This window comes from Coenobita brevimanus, chromosome 56, assembly GCF_032717465.1.
Source record: "Coenobita brevimanus isolate Jiangsu-jjx chromosome 56, ASM3271746v2, whole genome shotgun sequence".
NCBI classification, from domain to species: Eukaryota; Metazoa; Arthropoda; class Malacostraca; order Decapoda; family Coenobitidae; genus Coenobita; species Coenobita brevimanus.
Genome location: NC_137009.1, coordinates 2103344 through 2125000, shown reverse-complemented (window position 1 = coordinate 2125000; position 21657 = coordinate 2103344). Strand labels below are relative to the sequence as shown.

The following is a 21657-nucleotide window of genomic DNA, read 5'->3' as shown; positions in this document are numbered from 1 at the left end:
GGGTGAAAGTCTGAACTGAGCAGAGCGACTTCGTGGAGTCATAGGGTTGTGTTTGAGAGAGCAGCTGGTGGAAAAAACTAGGTTTCAGATGGTATGGCGCTTTACCCCTTGTGGAGTGCAGGGCCTCATGTATATCCTGCCGTCTCTTACACTTCGTACCAAAAGTGCACAATCTATTTTTCTATCTTTTTAAAAGAAGAAGATGGTTTTCTGTTTTTTTTCAGGACTTGGAAGATTGGGTGCAGGGTGCTGGCAAGGATGGCTTTATATTCTTCAGCCTGGGATCAGCAGTGACACCGTCCAGCATGCCAGAGAAGTGAGTCAATGTCAAATATTCAATAGAAAGGTGTGTGTATAATTATATATATATATACATATATATATATATATATATATATATATATATATATATATATATATATATATATATATATCCATCCATCATCCAATCCTACGTTGCCTCATGAGGAGTGTAGGAGCCCGGGGCTAGGCAGTTGGTCCTGGCATTTAAGATGAGAGTGACCAGCCTCACTCATCCCTGAGTGGCATCCCTTGGATATAAACCTTCACCGGCTCAATCCGATTGGAGCACAATAATTACCCACTAAACCACCAGGCGCCAAAATTTGGTTATATGGTTACCACCCAGCGTAGTAAATGGTTTCCTGGTGTACAGGAAACCATTTGGCTTGTAAGTCTAGCCACGGGCAGAAGGAAGAGGAAAGAATGAAGGAATGAAAAACAGAAGAGGGAGTGTAAAGTCACCCGCAGGCAGAAAGACGAGGAAAGAATGAAGGAAAGAAAGACAGAAGAAGATGGAAGGAAAGAAGGATGGAGGAGAGGACAGGGCAGACACCCGAGAGTAGCACTACATTGAGTGAGTGGATGGTGAGCGCCCCCATCTACCACAAACATATATATATATATATATATATATATATATATATATATATATATATATATATATATATATATATATATATATATATATATACAGTAGGCTTGCACAGTGAGCGCGAGCTTGGGCGGTCCACGACCTTGCGCAGTGTGAATTTGCTCACTGAGAATACATAATCTTATAGGAAAAATTACATATGGATTGTACCCCCTAATACCTGGAATTTTTTTGGCCCTTAGAGACATAATAAAGGTCAAAATTTTCAGACATTGTACTACAGATATAGCTACAATAACAAAAATATGGGCAGTCACCTTAAGAACGGTAGACAACAGGCCTGATGGAGTTAAACAACAGGGAATCTTTAGGCGCGGCAATGCACTTACAGTGCCCCCGCCACCACCTTGACCGCATCACGCTTGTGTAACTGTTGCCAGTGTTGTATTATTCCAGGCTTTGACGAAGAAATTTACGGCCTGTTGAATGTTACATTTCTTCCAGAATGCAGCAACAGTCATTATGGTGGGGGTTGCACGTATGCCAGGTGAAGCAAGTGAGTCAGGTGGGCCTGTGGAGGTGGAGGCGGCTGGTGAGTCAGGTGGGGCAGTGGAGGAGGAGGGGATGGCGGTGGGTGAGTCAGGGGAGGTGGTGAGGGGAGGATACTCCCTCTCCTCCTCGCTACTGCTCACATTTTCGGCAATTTCCTTCATCTCTTCTTGCTTGTTTGTTTCATTCCTCATCTTGTTGTGGACGTATTGGCAGTATTGCAACTTGGTATTCGCGAAATAAACGTCATTATGATAGAAACTGGGTATCTCTTGTAACTTACTGTTATTGCCAAAAACGTTATTATTGAAGTTGTTATTGGCGAGATCTTACTGTAGACTGCTCTTGAGCACCTTCCCCACGAGCCTCTAGGTCACTATTGGCGCGTTGTGAGGGGGTGGTGGTCGTGTACTGATGGAAAATGGAGTTTTTAAGCCACTCCTTGCCTCTACCTCCTGTTTTGTGAGGTAAACGCGCGCATTCAAGGTTTTTGGTTATGATTTTGGTCACTCCCGCACAATTCGATTCTCGCACTGTGATGTCACGCACAGTGCGAGCCTACTGTATGTATATATATATATATATATATATATATATATATATGGTGGCGACCATCATCCACTCACTTGATGTAGTGATGCCTATTTCTTCCTTAGCCTTTATCATTCCTTTTCTATGCCTGCCCTCCTCTCTTCCTATTTTTTCCATCTTTCCTGTCACTTCTTATCGATTTTCTTTCCTTTACAGGTGGCTTTACACTGAGTGACAAGCCAAATGGTATCCTGTAAACCAAGAAACCATTTACAACGCTGGGTGGTAACCTTATAATCAAACCATACGTGCTCTCTACGTGTCGACAAGTGGGTTGGTGGAGGGTTGGTGCCCCTCGCCGTAAAACAAATAACTCAAAGTCAAATGGCCACCCCTTACAGGATTATGGCGTCTGGCAATATATATATATATATATATATATATATATATATATATATATATATATATATATATATATATATATATATATATATATATTCCTTCATGCATCATGTGTTACTTCCTGTAGGTCCAGGTCTAAACTGTGGACCTAAGGAACTATAGGGCAGTCATTACTCCACTGACAGCACTTTCTGCATTATATTATGTGCTGTTCCGAGCAGAGCTATCTTTTGCCCTATGTTGATGTTCACGTTGCCTGGGATACGGACAGTGTACTTCTCCAGGCCCTACTTTACAAGCCCTAGTGCTCCAATGACCACTGGCGTTGTTTCTTTCTTTATACCCCACATCCTGCCCATTTCATTCTCTAGGTCATTGTACATGGACAGCTTCCTCTCACTTTCACAGAAGTGTTTGTCTCAGCTGGAATTGCCACATCTATTAGCATGCATCTTCTTTCTTCCTTGTTCTTGATAATGATGTCAAGCATGTTGACTTTTATCTTTGTGTGGATTGACATATCCCAGAGCATGGTGACATCGTTGTTCTCGGTGGCTGTTGCCGGCTGATGTTCATAACATTTTTCGGCAGTCTTGATGTTATAACTCTCGTAGATCATCCAACGCAGGTACGCTGCACCTTGTTGTGCCGGTGGATGTACTCGGTCCTTGCCAGTTCTGGACAGCCTGAGATGATGTGGTCAACCGTTTATTCATAACTTCCACAAATCCTGCATTGTGGGTTTGTTCCATTCTTGATGATGCGATGGTGATACGATCTGGTGGCGAGACTCTAATCCTTCGCAGGATGTTCAGGGCCCTCTGTCCCTGCCTTCAGTCCAGTATTCCTCAGTCACTGCTGTGCCTTCTGTTGGTCTACGTGTGCCTCTTTTGTTTCTTTTGGGTACTTCCCATGCATCACCTCACCCTCCCAGATTCTTTCCTCTTATTGCTGGCAATGGTATTTTGTCTTCCGTTTTATTCATTTGGCATAGTTGTTACCTCATTTTTTGTTGGTGGGATATCTCGGCTGCCAAGCTCTTTCTCGAATTTTGCAGCTTCTTTTGTGATGGAGTTGCTTCTCTTCCCTTTTTCGTGATGTTTTGCTATTTGGAGGAGAGGGTCATCTGTTGTTTTAAGGTATGTACCTAGCCCTACGGAGGTAGTTTTGCAGGCTAGTTCGAGTTGTATCAGGTTTCGTCCTCCAAGCTCTGGGTATGTACAGCCTGTCAACATCTGCCTTTGAGTGGTGCATCTTCTCTATCGTAAGGATCTTTCTTGTATTGGTGTCAGTCTCTTGATGTCATTAAGTTTCTAATTTATGATGAAGTGTACCTCACTACAGGTATCGCTAGTGTGTTAGTAGCTTCAAATCTGTTGGCTGCATTGAGTTCATTCATCAGTACTATGTGCACTTTCTTGTAGTACTATTTCCAGCTCTCCTTCTTGGCCGCGTGTTGCATGCCATCGCCCCCATTAATTCCTAAGTCCTTGTATGTGCCCTCTTGTTATAGCTCATTGATCTTGGTGTCAGTGTCAGGGTTATAATTTTTCTTTTCGTCAGTTTTCCTGTCTTAAAGGAGGCTCTGGCACATTTTTCTTGTCCAACCTCCATCTTCATGTCGTCATCGAAAATCTTGACGATGATGATTCATACCCTTCTGGTGTCTGTGGTCTTTGGCAAACGCTGTAAGGTCGACCATATAGAACAGGTGGTTCAGTCTGTCATTCTGTAATTCATATACATAACTGCTGTTGTTCAGTAGATTGCTGAGTAGAGCCAGCACAAGCCAGAAGAGCTGTGGTGATTGTGAATCCCCTTGGAATATTCCACTCCTAATGTTGATTGGTCTCGATGTTAATGGCCGGTTTTCATAAGGGAGATTTAGGATGGTCTTACAGGTCTTCATGCTCTCAGTGATTTATCAAACGGTTATTGGGCAGACTCAATAGACTCCACGGCTCTTTTCTATCCATGTGCGTGGCTCACTGTCAAATGCCTTCCTTTTTTTTTATGTGAGCAAGAAGGAACCAAAGGCCGTGAGCCCGCAAAATTGGCTTTGTTGATAAGCAGCTGGTCTTTGCTTCCATAACTTCCTTTCCTACATCCCTTCTCTTCTGGTGGTAGCAAACTGCTTTTGCCAAGGAAGCTGTAAGTCCTCTCGGTGATGATGGAAGTGAGTATCTTAAACACTGCTGGAAGGCAGATGATGGATTTGTAATTCTTTGGAAGCTGTGTCTCATCTGTCTTTGGGAGCAGGTACATGATTCCCTGTGTGAGCCACTCTGGGCATTTCTCCGGATTCTTTACAACGTCATTGTGGGCCCATGTGAGGTCTGCGTGGATACTGGGTAGATCCAGCAGTTGATAATTCCATCTATCTCCAGTGATTTCCAGTTGCTCGTCTTGTTGATGGCAGCAGTGGTCTCTGTGGTATTATTGTCGGACCATTCTTGATTCTTTGTCTTCATTAATGTCGGACCATTCTTGATTATGTCTTTGTGTTAGTCCTGTTGTTGCTAGATCCAAATAGCTCCCTCACTGTGTCTTTTATTGCACCCCCAGACATTACTCCAGAACTCTTCAACTTCACTGATGGTGGTTGGTTCATTGACAACTATCTTCTTGCCAAGTTCTTGATAGAATTTCTTAACGTTTTTGAAGATTTTATTTTGTCTAAAGAATTTGTTTCTCTTGTCAAATTTCCTTAGTCTCTGCACCTTGACTTGAATCTGTTTCATCATCACCTGCTTGGCTGTTGGTATATATTCCTTCTGTTCGATGTTATGCTTTAGTTCGAACTCTTTCCTTTTCGCCCTTTGATGTTGGAGTTCTTTTCAGTTTCTCTCAGGAGAGCAGTTATTCCCGTAGTTTCCGTATCCCCTCAATTTTCTCCTCCCAAGTTGGTTGCTTTCTGTTCCCTGTCTGTTGTTTTCTTGGTCTTCTTTTTCTTGGTCTACGGTGTCTGCAGTGGTTCAAGCAGCTGCGAGTATTAGCTGGTTGATTTCTATTAAGGGTCATTGCTCATGAAATCTCGTCCTAGATTGTTTGGATGGCTTCGTTTGCGACTCTGATGGCTTCTTTGAATTGGCCGTCTTTCTTGATCCTGGTGATCAGTGGTCGTTCTTTAATTTACGTTTCCTTCCCATTTCTGCCGGATACTTGCTGTCATCTCTTTTGCTTTATGATTTCCGTTTTCCTTATGGACTGTCTGTTTTTGGTGTCTTGTTTGTGAAGGGTCAGTACTGTTGGTCTATGTCTGTTCTTCCTCTTCATCAGCTGGTGGCGTCTCATTTGGTCTGTTGATGTTTATATTCCCAGTGTTGATATTTGGAGCACTCTCCTTTATCTTTTACTGGATGATCTTAATTTCCAGGTCTGTCAGTCATTTGCTCTTGACCACAGATTCTTAACCTGGGGGGTGCGAGCCTGGGGGAAAAAGTAGGAATTTCTCCAATTATATTTGCAATTCTCTTAACAAGAGCGTGGCTGATATCGAGATGATTATGAAGGAAATACAAAACATGCTTGGACGGCTTTATTAACTGCGAGAAGAAGTAGCAATATTTGTAGATCCACAGCAGAAGGCAGATCTCCATGACAAGTTCCAGTCTGAAGGCTTTCTGCTCTCTCTGGCTTACAAGGTGGACATCTTCAAAACGCTGAATGCGATCAACCTTAAACTACAAGGGAAAAACATCATCATCATGCAACACAACACCATTCGAGCGTTCATGGCCAAACTCGATCTCTGGAAATGTCGAATTCAGGATGGAAATACAACCAGCATTAGTAACTTGGATTCTGGTCTCGTTCACAGTTACCTTGATTTTGAGAAATAAAAAATCGTTCATCTGACTGACTTGAAAGCAGAATTCATCAGATACTTACCAGATATTTTGGGGAGGCGGTGGCTGACTTGGTAGAAAGGTGGCCTGCAGTCCCAGTGGACGCAGGTTCGAATCCCTGCTGGGGCGGGGAACAGTTTAAGGATTTGAACTTCGTTAAAGCAGGCTTTACTGATCTACTAGAAGACCCACCGACATATCGTACAAATACCCCCGCTAATACCAGTACACCAGTCCTGTATGAGACAGCCCTAGCATGTATTCAATATGGATGGTGAGTGTTAGCGCCAAAGTGGTGAAATGTGTGGGTGTATGAACGTAGGAGGACTACTGGACATTGATAACAGGCTATGAAGCTTATGCCCAGAGTCGGACACACACACACACACACACACACACACACACATATATATATATATATATATATATATATATATATATATATATATATATATATAGATAGATAGATAGATAGATAGATAGATAGATTGATGAGAAGAGTAAAGCCCGGAATTCATCACGAACCCAGATAGATAGATAGATAGATAGATAGACTGATGAGAAGAGTAAAGCCCGGAATTCATCACGAACCCAGATAGATAGATAGATAGATAGATAGATTGATGAGAAGAGTAAAGCCCGGAATTCATCACGAACCCATTTCAATGTGAAGTAGCTGATGTTTCAGATGACGCGCAAGAGGAGTTTATTGAGTTAAAGTTCAACTCCTCAGCTGAGGAAGACTTCAAAGAACTAGATCTTGAGATGTTCTTGGTCAAGTAGCTTCCTGTTTATCCTCTGATCTCACATCAAGCTCTTCGGATTCTGACAATGTTTGGGTCCACGTATCTTTGTGAAGCTGTATTTTCCATGATCTTTGCTGTCAAGACCAAGTACAGAAACAGGCTGAACGTTGAAGGGGACTTACGCTGTGCACCCTCTGGCATTTGACCACACATTCAAGATCTGGTAGCTAAGAAGCAGTGTCAAATATCTCATTAAATTTGTAGGAAAGTAACTTCATTAAATGTGCTGGGTATATTGTTTGCACAGATTTCATGCTCAATAAAAAGACTAAAAACACGTTTTTTTTCAGTTTTTCCTTAAAATCTGTGAGGGAATTTTATCAATTTGGTTGAAGATGCGAGAGGGACGTGGAGGGAAGGACCAACTACTAGAGGGGGGCGTCGTAGCAAATAGGTTAAGAACCACGGGGCGGATTCTGAAAGCTCAGAAATCCTCGCAAATCCACCATCTTTGGGAGTAAGAGCAACTTTTCACTTAAGTGCATATTCTAGAGCCCTAGAAAACGAGTGCAAACCCTATGCGGCGTTGTTAATTCTCCTCTTAGAGTTGCGCCATGTGAAGGCCAGCCCTAAGTACATCGTAAGCCTTATAACTCTCCTACTTTTACAAATATTGTAGCTCAAACATCCCTCAAATCCTCAGAATTAAATCATGCATCAATTAATCCTTAAGTGCATACAACTGTTGCGATTTTTCAAAAAATAATAAGTACAAGTGGCAGCAGCCCGTCGTAGACGATGCCAGAATACTAAAACGGAGCAAGTACTACTTCGACATATGTTGTAAAACTAGCATTGTCGACCAATATTGCCTTTACTACAAACAAATTATAGCCTATTGATATAATGTTCACAAAAATTCGATTAAACATGCCAGTGTTGAGAAGAAACTCATCTAAAATATGGTGATAGCCTACATGACACAGTGTCGAAAAAATTATGAATCAACGCACTTATTTCATCCTCTGAGAAGTTCACTGCCCTTCTTTACATAATATTTTGGTGGTCTTCCACTGCTTCAATACTGTCTTGGAAATTATGACTGGCGGTGTGGAAACATCGTCTGCTACCAGTATGACGTCATACTCCGGTGTACTGTGATTGGTTACTTAGGTTTAAATAGCGAAACCTTCCGCTCCTTGATTGGACAACACTTGCGCTGGCGCAACCTGGTGTTGGTCTTAAGATTGTCGTGCAACACTCTCCAGAATACCACTTGTCAAAGCCTCGAATGCACATCGCAAAAGTTCTCGGAGATTTTCTCGTAACCCAGACACCTTTCAGAATCCGCTACCACTGCTCTTGATGATGTCCTGCCGGATATCTGCCAGTTTATTGGCTCCCAAATTCTGCCTGTCTGTGAGGCATTTTTCTCCCCAGATGTTGTACGCAGCTTCGGTTGATATCTCTGCTGGGTTTAGTGAAGTAGTGTTGAATGCTTCCTCGACGTCTTTGTACTCTTCCCATGACCATTTGTTTGATCCTTTTGTTTGTTTGTTTCTTCGTTTGTTTTTGGTTGATGAACATAGAAGGCCTCTGCAAGGATTCTCCTCGTTGTGGTGTTCCTTTATTACGTGGTGGGGAGAGTTTTCCACGAACACAATTTTCTATCCTAGCCTGGTCCTTCACTGGAGGTAACGGTCCTTGTTGACCCGCGGGACGACCGTTGTGGTCTGGTTCGTTGTACTGACATCATCATGTCAGATTATCAGAGCCCCTTTAGCAGCATGTATTGCTGGCTTGCCATACCAACGTTGCCTAGTACGTGCTGCGTGGAGGTAGGGTTGAACTTCTGTGGACCTTATTATTTTCATTATTATTATTTTTGTTGTTGTTACTGTTATTGTTATTATTATTATTATTATTATTATTAATTATTTTATTATTATTAATATTATTATTATCATCATTAATTATTATTATTATTATTATTATTTTATTATTATTATTTTTAGTATTATTATTATGGCACCTGGTGGTTCAGTGGATAATTAGGGCGCTCAAATCGGATTAAGCCTGTGCAGGTTTATATCCAAGGGATGGTTGAGGTTTATTGCTCACGTAATGCTACTCAGGGATGAGTGAGGCTGGTCACTCTCATCTTAAATGTCAGGACCAACTTGCCTAGCCCCGGCCTCCTATGCTCCTCATGGGGCAGCACAGGATTAGATGATGATGATGATGATGGTTGTGGTGGTGGTGGTGGTGATGTTGATGATGGTGATGATGATGGTGATGATTATTATTATGAAGAGAGAAACCTATACTGTACACAGGAAAAATCATCTGATAACTTGCCAATATGTCGTGAATCGAACCCGGAACTCTCAGGTGAGAGCCAGGCAGCATACCACTACACCACGACCAGGTAAAAGTTAAGTCACGTTGTCACAATCTTGTAACCAACGTCCCTCCGCCCCCACTGTGGGCATGAAGAGGGTGAGTTAACCCCCTGGCACTCGGGCAAGTAGATGCTTTTATTCTATCCCAAACACTTACGGCAAGTCAGAATGAAGATATTGGCAATTTATCAGATGATTTTTCCTGTGTACAGTACAGGTTTCTCTCTTCATTCTGACTTGCCGTAAGTGCTTGGGATAGATTAAAAGCATCTACTTGCCCGAGTGCCAGGGGGTTAACTCATCCTCTTGATGCCCACAGTGGGGGCGGAGGGACGTTGGTTACAAGATTGTGACAATGTAAATTAACTTTTACCTGGTCGTGGTGTAGAGGTATGCTGCCTGGCTCTCACCTGAGAGTTCCGGGTTCGATTCCCGGCATATTGGCAATTTACCAGATGATTATTATTATCATTATTATATTGTGGTAGGTGGGGGCGCTCACCATCCACTCACTCGATGTAGTGCTGCTCTCGGGTGTCTGCCCTTTCCTCTTCTCTCTCCGTTCCTTCCTTCCTCTTCTGTCTTTCTTTACTTCATTCTTTCCTCGTCCTTCTGCCTACGGGTGACTTTACACTCCCTCTTTTGTCTTTCTTTCCTTCACTCTATCCTCTTCCTTCTGCCTACGGGTGACTCTACACTGAGTGACAAGCCTAATGGTTTCCTGTACACTAGGAAACCGTTTACTACGCTGGGTGGTAACCATATAACCAAATTCTGGCGCCTGGTGGTTTAGCGGGTAATTACAGCGCTCCAATTGGATTGAGCCGGTGAAGGTTTATATCCAAGGGATGGTTGGGGTTATTGTTCATGTAATGCCATTCCGGGATGAGTAAGGCTGGTCACGCTCATCTTAAATGTCAGGTTCAAATTGCCTATTCTCGGGCTTCTGCACTCCACATGGTGCATCGTAGAGTTGGATGATGGATGGATGGATGGATTATTATTATTATTATTATTTTTATTACTGTTGTCAGTTTTACGTCTACATTACATGTTTTATGGGTCAGACAGTTTCATCCGATAGCACTCCCACCATCTGCTTTCTATTAATACCTCCAGCTCTGTGGTCGGCACACACCAGCTTGTCCAGTGCCTTTCCCAAACTACCTCTCTGTCGATGGCCTGGTATCTGTAAACAACTACATACCCTCGCTCAACTCACTCAGTTCATTCCATTGACAGTACAAGCTATCTCAATCACCTTTCTATTTCCTTTATGATACATTTCACTCCCAGCCGCCATCTCCATTCTTCTGAGGATACTCCCATCAGTCACCTTTACTCCTCATATTTATCGAGTCATTCGCATGTCTTTTCGTTTCAGTCTTCCTGTAGCTTCCTCCGTTACCCTACGTTCACTGTCTTACAGCGTGGCTCCTGTCACAGGTGCGAAACGTTTTCCCTTTTGTGGACAATGAGAACATTCAAGGGTCAGGATGGGTAGCAGTTATTTGAATCTTTCCATGCCCTACTCACCGTCACCCTTGCAACAGCACTCTGCTCGACATCCTCCCTAGTAATGTTGCCATCAATAAGGTAGCAAATCTATTTACAATTTCCAGTGACTTACCTCTTACCACGGATCTTATTGGTCAAGCTTCGAGTGATCTGGCAACGCCGCTACATCTACTACACTAAAAAACTCCCACAAGTCTCAAGTAATCAAGCACTCCTCTACATCTCCTTTATGCCCAGTGTTTACATCCAACACATAATGTACTACAGATAATCCTACCCATATGCAAACTACATACAAAACATGACCATTTACCCAAGTCCGAAACCATCCCAAATATCACTGATTTCCTGATTTTTAATAGTGGACCAAGTTTCTCTCCACTTTTGGAATTCTTCAATACATTTTTTTACACTAACTGCCATCAGCAATAGAATATCTGCTTATAAAAGATCCCATAGGCACCTCTCCTTCAAATCTCGTGATGATGTTTCCATGACCCTTACGAACAACTGTGGGCCTAGGACTAATCCCTGATGTATCCTAGTCTTAACACTTTTAGTAACGGCCAGCCGTATCCTGCTTATTCCCATAAGAACGCAAGTCCATAACAGGCCGCAATAGAAACTTGAGGCGATTTGAATCCTACACTCATAGCACACACCAGGTTTTGATTCTCCCAAACCTGCAGAGTGTTATCATAGACAAACTAAGAAACAGGTAGAAATTTAGTGCTGCAGAACTGTAATCACTGAAAATTTTGCCCTTAATATGGACGAAAATCCAGGCACAGAACCGTTCATTAGGCTGCAAGTGCTACTCTCAGATACTTCACTGTAAGTTCCAGTGACTTTGCTGATACTTTCAACATTTACATACATCACTCTCACCACAACAACAATCCATGTCTAAGCCTCCAACTCTCTCACTCCATGTACAAAGTCTGTTCTTAATGTATTGGACCTTAGGCTCTAAAAAATAAATAAAAAACTAACCTGTTGAGCTAGGACACTAATTCCCCTCAAAGTAGGCACCTGCTGAATTGACACAAGTAGCCCAGCGCACCTTCCACAGCCTGAAACATTTTTCAAAGTCAGTTTTTGGTATGTCCTGCAGGTCCTTTGTTGCATTCGTCATGAGCCCTTCTCTTGGATGAACGTTGCTCAAGACATGTTGGAGTGTGCCGCGATCCAGACTTTCTGGTGACTTATCGCTGGAGATGAGACTTTGGTGTACGGGTATGTCCCAGAAACCAAACCACGGTCGTCCCAGTGGAAGTATGCAGAGTCGCCTGGGCCAAAAATGGCACAACAGCTCCACAGCAAGGTGAAATGCACTCGCCTGTTGACAGTTTTTTCTCGACTACCGTGGTGTTGTGCATGATGCATACACACTGGAAGGTCGGACTGTCAGTGTCGAGTTCTCTGTCGTCTTCATGATGCACTTTAGCAGAAGAGGCCAGACCTTTGGAAAGCAGCATGTTGGAAGCTGCACCATGACAATGTCCCTGCCCATTCTTCTGAGATGATATAGGAATTTTTAGCCAAGCACAACATCCCACACGTTCATCAGACAATCACCAGACATGGCTTCATGCGACTTTTGGTTATTCCCCATACTCAAAACTGCGCTGAAGGGTTCCCCATTTGAGACAAAAGAAATCATGAATGCAACGAAGCATCTGCAGGAGGTACCGAAAACCGACTTTGAAAAATGTTTCAGACAGTGGAAAGAACACTGGGCTACTGTCATGTCAGAAGGAGCCTACTTTCAGGGGGATAAGTGTCCTGGCTCAAAAGGTTAGCTATTTATTTTTTTGGGGGGAGCCTAAGGTCGGATACTTTCTGAACAGACCTCTTATACCCCTTCCATTTGGATCACTGAGCTCTACAGATGGTGTGCGCTTGCTACACTGGTTCAATGCGAGTGCTGAAGCCACTGCACAGTGACAGAAGCTGCAATTTTACTGCCATCTAATCCAAACACGTGCGTGTATGGAAGTCGTTTTTCCGTTTTCTCTGAAAATTGACAAATCGGTAGGAACCCTCTAGAAGACATAGCACACCAAGTGAAATCCCTGGGTGATGCTTTTAAGGGGGGTTATATGGGAGACAAATGTATAAAAATGTTAATATGATCACTTCAGAAAAGTTGAAAATTGAGTGCTTTCTATACCATATATCGTAGAACAGCCATTGTAACGTCATTCGATAGCCCTCTAGTTATCACAGGTCATCACAGACACACCACTTATTTGTGCCACATTTTGGGAAGTTCCCTAGGACTGAAATTCTACCAAAGGTCCACCATATCGCAACAATGTCTTAGTTACTGCCTTAGGTACTGCATACTGCTGTGAGACCACATGAGAAGCAATTCAGTATGCAAAAACACAAGCTAAATACTCCTTATCATGCAAACTCACCGATGAAAGGTTCTCCCACAGGCCTGGAATTGTCTGTTTGTGCAGTTGATCGCTGCACACGATGGCATAGTTCTGAATTATCTCATCCCAAAAAGGCATAAAACTGTGTTCCAAGCACATTGCAGCACTATTCTACTACAAGTACCAAGATGGCGGTCACTTGCATCAATCGATGTCGCATCTGTGTTTATATATATCAATGATTTGGACTATCAAAACCATTTCCTTGTCCAGTAAAAAAAAAAAAATCTTATAAGTCAAGTAGTTCTCCCGCAGTCGTCTGACAATAAATGTTAGACAGGTTTCGAGAAAAAAAGAGTGACAGTCCAATAAATCCAATTCATATTTATTTCCTCTAGTCTGACAGCCTTCCTCTAAGCTGAATAAATTACTTTTGGAACAGACAGAAGGGGTGGTAATAATGTAGTACTCACCCAACTAATTAATCATGGAAACTTGACTCTAGAGAACACCAACTAGTGTTGCCATATAGCTGGTACTGTTATTCTTTAAATTGTTATGCTGAGAAATAACTGTATTTCTACTGTGTTGGCTAGACATCGGAAGACCTTGGTGGAGGTGTTCGGGTCACTGAAACAGAGAGTCCTGTGGAAGTGGGACAAGGACACAATGGAGGACCTTCCCCCCAATGTCCGGCTTGGCAAGTGGCTCCCCCAGCAGGATATTCTTGGTACGAACTCAAAACCCTTTGTTCTAATTGAGGATAGTGTTAGAACCACTGTTCATGTCTTGCCTTGACATTCTGTTAGTTACGGTTTTTTTTTCTTAAATTTAATGACCATTTCCCAAGGTGACTCTCGGTTGCGATTGTTCATCACTCACGGGGGACTGCACAGCACTATGGAATCCATGTACCATGGGGTGCCGGTCCTGGGAATGCCTGTGTTTGGAGACCAGGAGACCAACATGAGGGAAGTAGAGAGTGACGGCTGGGGTAGCCTGTTGCTCTGGGACGACCTCACGCCAGACACACTGAAGGAGAAGATACAATTTGTAATGACAAACGATGAGTAAGTTTTTTAATACTCCTCTGTAATGAATTTTTATTCTTATAATCATAATTATCCTCTTTCTCTAAAATCAAGTTTCAGTGAAATTTTGAGCAATGCACTCTCATATCTTGCAAGATACAACTCAAAGGTTAAATAAGTCTCTTTCATTCTCCTCTCCTCGGTGTTAGAGACAATGGTGTTCGAAATACAAATGGTTTGTTTATCTTTAAGCCATTAGGAAGGGGAAAATTTCCCATCCTGTTGCAGGTCTGACTTTAATCACCTTTTACAAAACCTAAAACCTATGCAGGTGTTGCAAATTCTTCCATTTTCAGCACCAGACATACACGAGGTTTCAGTGGCAAACTCCTTTTAATTGACAATTTTCATGATTTATAGAACTGATGGTCATGTTCATAATTGAAACAAAGCCTGTATCGATCAGGAAACATAAATGATGTTCCAGAGTAATGCACATAACTCCACTTCCATTAATACTATACCTGATGGAAGTTTCCTGTTCCTGAGTGAAATTGTTTTGTGATATCCTCAGTAAAAATCATTAAGTACTTTCCTGAAACGCAGTTTTATAGTTTTTAATACTTACTTTACCCTCAGGTTCAAAACACGGGTAGCGCACCAATCTGCGGTGATGAAGGACCAACCTCAGCATCCCAGTGAGGTGGCTGTGTACTGGGTGGAATATGTCATGAGGCATAAGGGAGCTGCACACCTCCGCTGCCCTGCTTTAGATATGCCATGGTATGAATTCTAATGGTAATACAGTAGTTCTTATACCCTATGATGCTGGTAACATGGCTGCTTTATGATGGTTTACTACCTATCAGTGATGTCGTTGGTTTTATGATTATCTAATTCTGGAAACACTGCTGTATTTTTTTTTTTTTTTTTGACACTGGTAACACTAGGGTGTTATATTGAAACTACAGCTCTCGGTAGGAGGGGCTGAAAACAAGCATTCATGATATTTACAGTATAAAGACGATTCCAAATGAATATGGTCAGAAAGTACAGGTATGAAATTACTCTACATATAAGTATAATAGTGAAATATTGTCCTGCATGAGAGCAAAACCCTGCTGAACAATACAGCTGAGAGCTTATCGCTTACTGCCTAACTTTTGAACAGGAGACGGGGTATTAGAGTGCTTGGTCTGTGTATAAGGAGACTTTGTACTACATAGAATTATTGTAGATACATAATAGTTAAGCTATATAATAGATTTTGATTAGTTTATATAAGCAACAATATTTGTGCTCTCTAGTTTATTACATTATCGTCTCTATTTCATTTTGTTTATCGCGGAGCACAATAATGTTTCACTTATTAATTTGGCTTGGTAATAATGGCTAGAAATGAAAAGAAAATTTTTTTTTCTTTGCTTGTTTGGGGGCCAAAGCATGGCTGAGCCTGAAGATAGGCTGCAGTAGTCCTGATTATGTCAGCCTAGGGCAGCATTTTTACTCTACTGTTATGAATGGAGATTTGCCAGTTAGGTAGCCTCATACCTTCGAGACATTTCCTGTACCGTAAGTTCCAGTACGAGTCATCAGAGTTGCCAGTTTGCCTGTTGTTTGTGAACGTAGTTACTTCGTAAGTTGTACATTAATTTTTATGCTCTTTTTCTCTATAATGTTTTATTTTAGTGATTGCTTGTTAAATTATGTAGTTTAAGTTCGTATGGGTAATGATTTAGAGTGTTATGTAATGTAAGACAACACTGGCATGTTTTAGGCTGTTTCCGAGTTGGCAACTGTTGCCCGTCGAGAGTAAACACGTAGTTTCGAGAGTAATGCAAGCTTATATAAGATGAAGTAGAGATTATTACAAGTTTAGTCGGGTGTCAGTTCAGTTTGTGTGAAGTGCAGTCCGTTTTGGTGTAGTGCAGCGTCAGTGTGGTGTTAGTGAAGATTGTGTACTTTCGGTACTTGTAAAAACAGTAGCAAACAGTGACGGATTATTGAAGTTTGTATATCATTAGTACTTGAGAAAACAGTGAAGTGTTGGCAAGCATTAACTGTAATAACTGTGAAGTGTTACTAAGCATTAAGTGTAATAGCAGTTAGTAAAGTGTGTATAGCTTCAGTGCTTCTGAGAACAATGAAGTTGGAAAGCATTACGTGGAATTATTTGGAAAACAAAGATAGTGAACTTTAAGCAGCCAGTGTTTATTTTCGCCTCAGCTGATCTTGTGTACTGCACACCTAAAGGCTGACCATAGGAAGAACAACTCACTGGGGAACGTTTTTCCTGTACTGTACTACTACTGTTGAAGCCTGTGGCAGTGTGGGACGAGGATGTAACACTACCTTTTTCCTAAAAATGTCTATGTATATTGAAAAAAATGTATTGATTTATTGTAGTTCATGTGGCTTCGCCAGAAAACCTAATGTTAACCTCTTCGCAACAATGTCCAACTTTCTCGTTTATTTTTAAAATTCTGTTCTTCTTGAGCAACGCGACAGACAGACCTCCAGTAAACCGGTGGTTATGTAATGCCTAACAATATGCCTAATCTTTCCATCTGAAAGTCGTTCAACATGAAACTACTGTAATGTTGAAGACAAGAAAAGAAAAAGAGCAGTAGAAAGAATGAAATAGAAATGAGGCAAGTTTCTTATGGAATGAACAAAAAGTCAAATGTTAGAAGTCCGAAAAATTGTTCCTTCAAGTAAAACAAATAAATAAATAAATAAATAAATAAATCAAGATCCTGTCATTTCGAGAAGTTTTAACACATCGCCTTGAAAGACTGGAGGTCATAGGAAGAAGGAAATACAGACAAAGGAAGACTTTTCCAGCTTCAGAGCAGCAGTGATCATTGAGGCAGCAATAAAACCGAAATAATGCAACAGCAATGGGTGGCAAAGAAATAGAGGATGAAGGGAGCCATTAAGAGGAAGGGAGATAATAAGAGAAAAAACTTTGACTCCACCTACTTGAGAAGAGCTGTAGCCTATGTGGAGAGCCCCCTGCCCACACATGAGAGTTGGAATCCACAGAGGGAGGAATACAACCCCTGTATAAAATCAAGCGCTATGATAGATTAAAGAAGGCATCCAGTCAGCTTAGCACTCCCAGTCATTTGGATGCAAATTTTGCAGGAAAGATAACTATGATCTCTCCTAGAAAATTCCTGAGAGAAAGAACCCCAAGAAAATTGAATGACGATGCAGGATTGCACTGAAAGTTGTTGAATATTCAAGGATACTCCTGTGGATATTGTTGGCGTGTCAGATGATGTAGGAACTCAGTCTATGATGCATTAATACCAGTAAAGTTGATTTGACCCTAATCAGATCTATTAGACGTGTCATATATTAGGTGTGGTATAGCCACATCCCACGTTTCTAGAAGAAACTGTTGCAATGGACGCTATGATAAGTTGATAGAACATTGAAGGATAGAGTTATTGGCAAGCGAGTGGATAGGGTTAGATGTACACCATACGTCACTTACAGGAGAATAAGAGAGTTGGTGACAGGACAGAACACTGAGGATCACCACCGTTAATAGTTGTGGGAGAAAGCCAGAGGCCGTCTGCAACAGTTTTAGAACGACCAAAAAGGATGCTGGAGATGAAGGCTTAGACAAAAGATTAGAAACCGTAAAAAACAGATTGACCATTAAGGATTCAAGACCGACTCGATTGCAAACCTTTGAGATGTCCAATGAAAAAGCTTTAATCATTTCCCGAAAGTAGGATGGCCAGTATTCTGAAAGGAAGCTGAGAAAATTGCCAGTTTTGAGTTACTGGTAGAATATACTGGTGACAGAAAAGGTTATGAGAGGAAAGGTGCTTTATTTTTTACTTTTCTTGAGAATAGTTTCGAAATCTTTAGAAATCAAGGATGCTAAAGTGATTCAGCGATAGTTACAGGACTGAGAACGGTCATCGTTCCTCAAAACAGGTGAAAGAGAGCAAATTCCCGGCCAGATGGAAAGGTGCAAGTCGGTAGATAAATGTGAAAGAGTTTACCTGGGCAGGTTGTAAGAAGTATTATTCTTCAGAACAAGAAGATCAGCTGAACAGGCCCGTACGCCTTGGCTGTATTGAAGCCAGAAAGTGCAGAAAATACGTCAATTGAAATTTTAATGTCAGTCATGAGGAAGACAGAGGGGAGAGAAGCCGGAGGAACAGTGCCAGAATCATCCAAAATGGAACTGGAGGACAGAGTCTAGAAGAATAGTTCTGCATTTTCAGCAGAAGAAATCAGGATGGAAAAGAGGAGTGAAGGTGGATGAAGTAAATTTGTTGGAAAGGTTTTTGGTAATGTGCCCATGAGCAGAAAAAATAAGAGCTAGAGAGTTCAGAGCATATATTCTAAGAAGAGCAAGGAAGAGACTAGCATATTTCCGGGCAAAAACATAAAAAGTGATGTTACCTCTTGTAGGCCTCCTCCCTGTTTTGAACATTTGAAATATCGAGATTAAACTTTTGTACGATTCCATGTCCTAGAGGGTAAACTTTGAAATATGTGACAAACACAGAGATGCCTATCGGCCTTTAAAGCAATAATTAATGTACGAAATATAAAAGAATTAGTACTAAGACTCACCCAACCAGCATCTCAAAAGTGCCATAGCCACTTTTTCCTGGGAGGGTCCATAGGCTCTACTGGAGCATTGTTACAGGTTAATGCTAAAAACTGTGATCATAGGAGCCCAGGATGAGAGAAAAGATAAGAAGAGTAAGCAGACAGATTAGTTGTAAGGAAAGGCCAATTATGTTAGAGCTTTCTCTAAGGCAGTTGGGAACTTGAAGGATATTGTACTAGCTGCTCTAGGTTATTTGAGATAGAAACGATGTAGGTTTGTTCACCAGGTGGATCAGTGAATTCAGAGGAAAGTCAGAGTTAGCGTGAACATTTAAATCACCTCCTGTGGAGAGTTCAGAGGAAAGAGACATATATAAAATATGTTCCATCGTTGAAGTTAATCAAAACAATCTCCAGTATTGACTCAACAAGGAAATGTATACGGTAGGATACTTATTGACAGAGGTAGGGAAATAACAGAGGAATTAGTTGGAGAAAAACAGGAAGGCTTTAGGAAGGGAAGAGATTGTATAGATCAGATATTCATTCTTAGATTTTTAGTGGAAAAGTTTCTAGAGAAGGGAAAGAAGTTGTATGCGGCCTTCTTGGATTTGGAGAAGCATATGACAGGGTGGATAGACAAGGACTGTGGAAAGTATTAAGAATATATGGAGTAGATGGGAAGTTGTTGAAGGCTGTGAAGAGTATGTATGAGGGGGCCAAGGCAGCAGTGCGTGTGAATAGTGAACTGAGTGAGTTTTTCTATTTGAAGGTTGGATTGAAACAGGGATGTGTCATGTCTCCTTGGCTGTTCAATCTGTATATGGATAGGGTTATAAAAGAGATACAAAGTAGACCAGTGGATGTTGGAGTGGCCCTAATGAGAGAGGGGAGGGTTTGGAAACTCCCTGTACTGTTGTTTGCAGATTTTACTGTGTTGTTAAGTGAAGACGAAGGGGAGCTGCAAGGCTTGGTGGATAAGTTTGGGAGACTGTGTAAGAAACGGAATCTAAAGGTGAATGTAGGGAAGAGCAAAGTTATGGTCTTCGAAAGAGGTGTAATCAGTGACTGTACAGTGAGGTTGGATGATGAGGAAATGGAAAATGTGAGTACGTTTAAGTACTTGGGTAGTGTGATGAGTAAGGATGGAAGTTAGGAGGGTGAAGTGCTTGAAAGGGTACAACAAGGAAGAAAGGTTGCTGGTTCCTTGAAGGCAGTGATAAGAAAGAGAGAAGTGAGCATGGAAGTGAAAAAGTTATTACATGACAGTAATGTGATACCAACTCTAACTTATGGAAGTGAAGCTTGGACCTTGCTGGAGGGACACAAGTCAAGAGTGAGAGCAGTGGAAATGAGCTATTTGAGAGGAGCCAGTGGAGTCACATCGAGAGACAGACTGACAAATGAGAATGTGAAGGAGCATTGTGGTGTGGATGTGATAGGAAGCGTTAGGAGAAACACAGTGAGGTCGTTTGGCCATGTGGAAAGGATGGAGAGTAACAGACTGACGAGGCGAGTGTATGTGAGGTGGAGGGGGAGAGAGGGAGGGGAAGGCCAAGGATGAGATGGAGGGATGGAGTGGAGAGGTATGTAGAGAGGGGTGTGTGAATTGTAAGCAGGGCAGTGAAATGGCGGGGGACAGGGTGACGTGGAGGCGATTTGTTTGTGGCCACCCCGTATGGGATTAAGGCGTCTGGCAATAGATAGATAAATAGACAGACGCAACGAGGAGTAAATAAACACCACATAAATATTTAATCAAAGAATGACTAGATAGCTGAAACCAGATTGTAGAAAATTCAAAGGATTCAAGTTCATGAACACCAGAGCTAGATATACAGTATAGTTGCCTAAGTAACACAACATCCATCTTTGGCTTTCATAGGAGAATACAGAAAGTTGGAGGATACAAAGAAGGCTTTACCGTCAGTTGCTTTATACATCTTAAGTCTCAGTGAGGAAGAAAGGAAGTGATTTAGAGGAAGAGAGGTGGTGTTCGGTCATTAATGTTAACGAAATGGAAAAACAGTGAGACAGACAAGAATCCAGTACATTTCACTTGGTCGTCACTGGGAGAGGGGTGGATAGTGGGGCCATTTATTTTTTCCTCCAAGTCCTCTCCAGGGATTTCGAGGCTACATGTTGAGACATTATCACTACAAATTTTGGAACAGGAAGCATCATGTGAAATGTGCATCGAGTTTGGAGTATACAGTTAGAGGAAAATGTACATGAAAGTACGTATATGCTGGCCTACTCCGTATGTTACAAGAACACTAGAAAAGTTCAGTGAAGGAGGATGGTCAGAAGCATCTTCTAAGAGCAATAGCTTACCTCCCGGGTGAGAGGGGGGGGAAGGAAGCGTGGGAGGCTTATGCTTCCCCAGATATCTCTGACACCCCTCTACCTAACTCATGACTTAATGTAGCATCACACTGGATCATTTTTCGTTCAGGGCTTGCCGAGCGCTGAGCTTTTGCTGGCCAGAAGGGCATTCTTGCAAGCAACGGCTGGTGGCTGGTGCTCCCCAGGTGGAAAGAAAGTGCAAGCTACCAGCTGTTGCTTGCGAGAATGCCTTTCTGGCCAACAAACGCTCAGCACTCTGCAAGCCATGAGCGAAAAATGATCCAGTGTGACGCCACCTCCAGTGATAAATGTGTACTGGGAACTGAACAATCAAGAACCAAATATATCAACAAGGATGACTTTTTAAACAAGTTTTAGGACGATTACAGTAATAAAAAAAGTAATGCATTCTGATACACACAGG

At 41.8% G+C, this 21657-nt stretch overlaps 1 protein-coding gene across 1 annotated transcript in view; it reads left to right on the top strand.

Moving 5' to 3' along the window:
- Positions 1-21657, top strand: part of LOC145401600 (UDP-glycosyltransferase UGT5-like) — a 77986-nt gene that overhangs the window by 40809 nt on the left and 15520 nt on the right. Inside the window, exons 6-9 of the mRNA XM_080273794.1 lie at positions 225-316; positions 13872-14005; positions 14126-14345; positions 14946-15089. Of these exons, the coding sequence (XP_080129920.1) occupies positions 225-316; positions 13872-14005; positions 14126-14345; positions 14946-15089 (590 nt within the window). The remainder of the gene's footprint in view (positions 1-224; positions 317-13871; positions 14006-14125; positions 14346-14945; positions 15090-21657) is intronic.